General features: G+C 35.8%; 1 protein-coding gene across 1 annotated transcript in view; it reads left to right on the plus strand.

Annotated features, from left to right (window-relative positions):
- Nucleotides 1–528: 528 nt before the first annotated feature.
- The window catches only part of LOC135218130 (uncharacterized), a 15,011-nt gene continuing 7,808 nt past the window's right edge, over nucleotides 529–7,731 (plus strand). Inside the window, exon 1 of the mRNA XM_064254277.1 lies at nucleotides 529–718. Within this exon, the coding sequence (XP_064110347.1) occupies nucleotides 529–718 (190 nt within the window). The remainder of the gene's footprint in view (nucleotides 719–7,731) is intronic.

Raw genomic sequence — 7,731 nt, forward strand, 5'->3', positions numbered from 1 at the left:
TGAAGATTCTGGTAAGTTCCAAAACAGTTATTTTATGCACAAACGTCAGAATGTTCATGTGTGGGGTTAAGATTTTGTAGATTTATGATAACATATTTTACAATAAAGTACATATCCACATAACATAGTGTTTTATGAAAGATAATTTAGAACAAATGAGGATATATAGTAAAATAAATGGGCTTTTTCTTAATATTGCCACAGTATTGTTAATTAATCGTTGTTTGTACGTGTGACCATAAGTATGAAGAGTTTTTTTTTTCGTCAGATGATGGTGCTAGTCTATAAAACGATAGGACGAGTCTCTAGTATTATAACGTTATTGTTAATCTGCCTCTCAATATTTGAACAGGAGTAAGAGGAAATGTCTCATTTCCAGGTGATTGTGCTCTTGGCGGCTGCCGCTTGCGCTACTGAAATAGAGAAGCGAGAGGCGGAGCCTGGTTATGGAAGTTATGGCCATGTGACTCACTCTCCAGGCTCCAGCGTCTCTTATGCTTTCTCATCACTATCACAAGAGATCTGCTGATGCCTGAACCTGAAGCTGAACCTTCCTATGGGTATGGTAACTCCTATGGGTACCGCAGCTACCGGCCAGTGAGCTATGGCTATTCTCATCACTATCACAAGAGATCTGCTGATCCTGAACCTTCTTATGGATATAGCCGTGGTTATTCTGCTCCCGTCTACCACAGGCCATCTTATGGTTACAGCCATGGTGGATACTATTAGATTATCAAGAGCCTCACCGTGAATTTAAATAAGTTGATTGACCAGTGATTCATATCTCGATGATTAAAGTATATAATATCCAATAGCGAATTTCTTTCCTTTTCTGATTACTTCTCAATTTAATTACAGTCATGGGAGGTAAGCTGAAATAATATTTAAGATATTTCACGTTGTTGTGGGAAGTCTCACAACAAATGGATCGCACAAGCAAAAGCTCAGGGCATATATATATATATATATATATATATATATATATATATATATATATATATATATATATATATATCATACATATATATATATATGTATATATATATATATATATATATATATATATATATATTGTAAAGGAATATTGATTTATTGAATGTAAAATTGCAGAAAAGGTTGAAAATTGATATTTGCATAGAAAAAAAGTGTGTACATTAGACAACAGATGGCAGTAGCGCTTGGCGTAGGCGGTAGTCGCCAAGGATAATGTACCGAAACAATGATATTTGGTCCATGGATGTCTAGCGTGAGTCTGGTATATAAAGGCCCAAAACGCGATTTTCGTTGGAGCTGAAACAAACAAGTGATTATAATAGTGTATCAAGTTTTGAGGAATATATGGTAATGTACTGTTTATCCATTGGACGTTTTCTTGTGTGATGTAACGTTGGTTGCCACTAACTTTTTGATGTTACAGTGAATTATATGTTGTGTTGATGTAAAGCTTTGTGACTTGGGTATTATACTGTAAAATGCAGTGATTAGTGATTAGTAGTCTTGATGAAGTGCTGTGTAGCGAGTCCTTTGTCTTTTGTGTAAAGCGTCCGTAATTTGTTTAATGTTCTGTTTGTGACTTTAATTTCCTTACTAATTGTTATTAAAGTACATTTTAAGTTATAGTGGGTTGTCACTGTTTCCTGATATATTCTCCTCGTAAATCCTTACCATAGAGAGAGTTTTTTTTATGTTACATGGGGGCCTGTCAAACGAAACCCGAACGTATCCCTACTCAGTTTTTGCTCATTCTATCGAACGAAACTCAAACATATCCATACTCATTGTTTACTCATTCTATCGAACGAAACCCGAACGTATCCTTATTAATTGTTGCTTTATTCATGTCGAGCGTATTCGACCATAACTTGACGTATCCCTACTGTTAATTGCTTTTCAGTACTTCCATGTACTTTAGAGAGGGGGGAGAGTTGTGATAGTGTTAGTGCTATAATATTTGTCTTGCTGTGTTATTTTGAGCGGGTTATTAAGGATGTTTGATTTGAAAGATTTCATACGTAGTCCTAGTGGTGAAAAGTTAGAAGGTATAACTAAAATAGACTGGATTGTTCTAGCTAGGTACTATAATGTAGAAGTATCAGAATCTGCAAGGAAGCAAGAAATCTCAAATAAAGTAAGTGAGGCGCTTAATGACTTTAGGCATTTTGTCTGATAAGGAAGGGTTGTTACTAATGAGTTGGGAAGGGCAAGAAACTGATAGCCAGCAAAGCGCTAGTGAGAATAATACAGAGGGTAGTGCAAGTGAAGAGGAAGGTGCCAAAGCCGTACGTGAAAAAACAAAGTCACGCAAGGTTAAACAAAAAAAGTCCAAATTTGTTCATGAAGGGATAAGTGTTGAGCAGATGCAGATTCATTTGCAAATAGTTAGATTAGAGAGTGAGAAAGCTGTTGAGCTAAAGAAGGTAGGAAGCTGAAGAAGCTGAAGTTGAGCAAAAGAAGGTAGAAGCTGAAGTTGAGCAAAAGAGGATAGAGCTAGAGATGAAGAAACTTGAAGTAGAAGAAAAGTCCAGAGAAATACCAAAATCTTTTAGAATAGACAATGCAGTAAAAAGTGTACCAATTTTTGTTGAAAATGAAGTGGATGCATTTTTTTTACAATTTGAGAAAGTAGCAGAACAGCGTGAATGGCCGAAAACGTCATGGAGGCACGTGGTTCAACCTCCTTTCGAGGAAAGGCTAGGGAAGTATTTGCTGCCTTATCTTTAGATGATTCTAAGGATTATGAGAGAGTTAAATCCGAAGTTTTGAAAGCTTATGAATGGGTGCCAGAGAGGTATAGAGAGAAGTTCAGAAGCTGGATAAAAAGAGACAGTCGCACTCATATGGAGTATGCACGGGAACAACGCCTGTGGTATGATAGGTGGGATGAATGCCCGAGAAGTTAATGGTGATTTCGGTAAACTTCAGGAACTTATCTTGCTTGAGCAGTTCAAGGATGGTATTAATCCACTTATTAAAACATATTTGGATGAACGTGATGTAGATAATGTCGATGAAGCCACTAGATTGTCTGATAATTATGCATTGACCCATAAGCTATATAATACTGATGTCACTCCTAAAATTGGAAGGAGCAGAGTTTGGGAAGAGCAGCAAAATTACAAGGCACAAGGTAAGACTACGAGTTCACAGGTATCATCTCGTGGAGTCTATAATAAATCCTTTAATAGAGGTGGTAGAGGGGCAAGTCAAAATAATTCTGTCCTAGTGTTAGTGCTGAAAAGCAGGATACTGTAAATGATCAGTTTACACCTAGTTACCAAAATAATGGCGAACATTTTAGAGATTTTGTATGTTTCAGTTGTGGCAAACCAGGACACATCAGTAGGAGTTGTCCACATCGCACAATAAACCGTCCAATTCAAGTGGTAAATAAAGTTAAAGATAAACCTGTACATTTAAGGATGATCATAAACCTGAAAATACCATTGCATTGTTGAATCAACCACAAGCATGTGGTGACAGAGGTCCTTGTTTGTTTGCTTCTCCCCTTAGGCCAGGTAAGAGGTATTGTAACGATAGCATCGACAGTAATAATATATGTGATGTTGATGAGAATAATAGGTTACAAAATAGGTAACAATGATGTTCAAAAATGTTAGTAATGTTGGTTGTATTGAGGATATTGTAAAAGGAAATGGAGTGAGACTACCTGAAGAGAAGTCCACATCCAAGGTACTGAATTGTATGACCCTTTTATGGGAGATGGTTGGTTACACCTCCCTTTTGTTGAAAAAAGGAAAGTAAGGTGGTTAAGAGATACCGGAGCGGTACAGTCTGTAATGATAAAAAATATGTATGACCAGTGGAAGGATACTGGAGAGTATGTACTTCTGCGTGGGTTTGGACCTGAGTTTTCAGCTCCATTAGTAGAAGTAAGGTTAGAAACTCCGTTAATTTCGGGATATGTTTAAAATTGCTTTGGAGAGAGAAAATCCCATGTGTTCAGAGAGTAGAGTAATTCTTGGAAATGATGTACTGTGGAGACAAAGTTTTTGGTAGCAGTAATCCAAATTTTGACAGATAAACCCTTAATTCTTCATTTATTAACAGAAGTTGAATGTACATTCCAAACTTATTCCTGCTTTTGTGCAGTTACTACAAGAAGTAAGAGTGCCGAAGGAAAAAGGTAAATGATGACGACGGTTTGGATTTACAAAACTTGTTTAAAGGATAGTCCGGAAACACTACAAGTAAGTAAAGTCAGTACTCCTTTGCGAATGCTGAAAGTTAATAAGGAAAAGAAAAAAAAAAATTTGTTTAAATCTCAAATTGAAGATGCTAAATTTGAAGGTAATAAGAGATAATGCCCTTGTTGATATAAATGATATCGAGAAGGAAGGCAAGTGTTACTTTTTAAAGGATGGAATCCTAATGAGGAAGTTCAAGAGTAGAAATGTTAATGATGTTTTCAGCTCCATTAGTAGAAGTAAGGTTTAGAAACTGCCGTTAATTTCGGGATATGTTAAAATTGCTTTGGAGAGAGAAATCCCAGTGTCAGGAGTAGAGTTAATTCTTGGAAATGATGTATGTGGAGACAAAGTTTGGTAGCAGTAATCCAATTTTGACAGATAAACCCTTTTAAAATTCTTCATTTATTACAGAAGTTGAATGTAACATTTCCAAACTTATTTCCTGCTTGTGCAGTTACTACAAGAAGTAAGAGTGCCGAAGGAAAGGTAATGATGACGACGGTTTGGATTTACAAAACTTGTTTAAAGATAGTCCGGAAACACTACAAGTAAGTAAAGTCAGTACTCCTTTGCGAATGCTGAAAGTTAATAAGGAAGAATTTGTTAAATCTCAAATTGAAGATGATAATTTGAAGGTAATAAGAGATAATGCCCTTGTTGATATAAATGATATCGAGAAGGAAGGCAAGTGTTACTTTTTAAAGGATGGATCCTAATGAGGAAGTTCAAGAGTAGAAATGTTAATGATGTTGTAGAACAAGTGGTCATTCCAAGTAGTTATAGGAATTTTGTTCTAGGTATTGCTCATGACTGTAGTTATTCTGGTCATTTAGGTATAAACAAAACCTATGAGAAATTATTAAGGTATTTTTTTTTGGCCTAAGATGCAGAAAGATTGTAGTGAATATTGTAAAAATTGTGATTTATGTCAAAAAGTAGGTAAAGCTCAACATGACCCTAAGGTGATGCCATTGCAACCCATTGAAGTTCCAGGAGAACCCTTTGAGAAACTGGTTTTGGATTGTGTAGGACCTCTGCCTAGGTCTAGCAAAGGTAACGAGTATTTGCTGACAATTATGTGTAGTGCTACCAGATTTCCAGAGGCTATTCCTTTAAGAACAGTGAGTGCTGATAAGATAATTGAAGCGCTTAACAAGTTCTTCTCGCTGGTAGGTTTGCCAAAAGAAGTTCAAACCGACCAAGGAACCAACTTTACGTCTAGAAAGTTTACCTCATTTTTAGCCTGTCAGAATATTAAGCATTGTTTATCGTCTCCTTATCACCCACAGAGCCAAGGAGTGGTCGAACGATTTCATCGAACCTTCAAAACCATGCTTCGCACGTACTGTTGTGAAAATGAAAAGGAATGGGATGTCTACATACCAATGTTGCTATTTGCCGTTCGTGATAGCGTACATTCATCGTTGGGTTATTCTCCTTTTCAGTTAGTATATGTCCATCAGGTAAGGTCACCCATGGAGGTGATAAGAATCAGTTGATTTCAGATGAGAAGGATTTCTAGCACGTTACAAGAAATGAAGGAAAAAATAATGAAAATATGGAAAGTAGCAACATGAGAATCTTAAAGTAGTAAAAACAAGAAGAGATGAAAAGAAATTACGACAAAAAGGCTGCAAAACGTGAACTCGACATAGGAGATAAGGTTCTAGTGTATCTCCCTACAGCTGGTAAGGTTTTTAACCAGAAGTATATAGGACCTTGCACGGTGAAGGAAAAAGTAAGTGATGTTAATTATCGAATTCAATTTCCTACAGGACGGAGGAAAGTTAAAAACTTTCCATATTAACAAAATTAAAGAAGTATAACGAATCCAGTGGAGTGTTGTCAATTGCAAAAGAGGATGATGAAAAAGACGTTGAAGAAGAAATTGAACTTAGCATTAAAAAATATCAGATTTTATTTGAGTGGATGATGAAAAATTTAGGAAGTTATGTATTCATTTATCTGATGAACAGCAGCATGATTTAAAGTGCTAATTCAAAACTTTTCAGATCTATTTTCAGACCATCCTAAAAGGATAAAAGGAGTACAAAACATAAAATCATGGTTTGAGAGAAGGAGACTCCAATAAGTCAGCGTCCATACAGAATGTCGCCGAGGCAACAACAACAGTTAAAGACCGAAGTTGCTTATTTACTGAAACACGGACTAGCAGAGGAAAGCCAAAGTGAATGGCTAGCCCATGTATTCTAGTCGACAAACCTGACGGAAGTGCAAGAATGTGTACAGACTATCGAAAGGTAAATAATGTAAACTATAAAAAGATTCATATCCTATGCCAGAGTAGAAGATATAATTGATAATGTAGCAAAGTTTCCTTTTTTAAGTAAAATTGATTTATTGAAAGGATACTATCAAATTGAGTTAGACAAAAACAGCAGGGATATTGCTGCATTTGTTACACCCCATGGACTTTATAATTATAAGGTAATGTCATTTGGTTTATGTAATGCACCTCTGACATTCCAACGTCAGATGAATTATATCTTGAAGGATCTCGAAGGTGTATTTGTTTATTTGGATGACATTATCATAGTTGGAGAAACCTGGGAAGATCACATTAAAAAAGTATATGATGTTTTTAAGAGGTTATTAGAATTCAATGTTACGATAAACCTTTCCAAATGTGAATTTGGTAAAACTACTGTTCAATATTTAGGACATGAAAATAGGAAGTGGCCAAGTGAAACCTGTTTGATTGTCATATTGAGGTCATAAAGAATTTGACCCTCCCTACATCTAAACGTGGAGTGATGAAAATTTTTTTGGGAACAGTGGGGTATTACAGAAAATTTTGTAAGAACTTTTCAGATGTAGCCTACCCATTAACAGAGTTGCTAAAAAAGGATGTGAAGTTTGTGTGGTCAAAGGAATGTGACGATGCCTTTAATAAACTTAAGCTCATGTTAATGTCTAAGCCAGTACTGAAATCCCCAGACTTTAATCTACCATTCAAGTTACAGGTAGACTCCAGTGAAGTAGGAGCTGGCAGTGTATTATTACAGGAACATAATGGTGTTTTACACCCTGTATCTTACTTTTCAAAGAATATAATAGCCACCAGTTAAATTACAGTATTGTTGAAAAAGAAGCTTTAAGTTTTAATTTTGAGTTTAATGCACTTTGAGATATACTTGCTTAACAGTAACTTTGAAATAGACGTATATACTGATAATAACCTTTAACCTTATTAAATAAATGTAAGCACAACAATAAGAGAATTTTAAGATGGTCTTTATTTTTGCAACCATTCAAACTAAATATTCACCATATAGCAGGCAAAGAAAATGTCATTGCAGATTCTCTCTCTAGATCTGTTGATTATTTAAAGGAAAGTGCTTGTTACCAACGACGTGGCAGTCTCCGACAGTTGCTAAATGGAAGTAGCTAATGTTTAAGACTGTAAGAGTGAAAATTCAGAATGGACTGAGGAGAAGAGCCGCTGAGTTAAAAGGGGGGGGGGAGGGAATGTAAAGGAATATTGATTTATTGAATGTAA

Source organism: Macrobrachium nipponense, chromosome 9 (assembly GCF_015104395.2).
Source record: "Macrobrachium nipponense isolate FS-2020 chromosome 9, ASM1510439v2, whole genome shotgun sequence".
NCBI lineage: Eukaryota > Metazoa > Arthropoda > Malacostraca > Decapoda > Palaemonidae > Macrobrachium > Macrobrachium nipponense.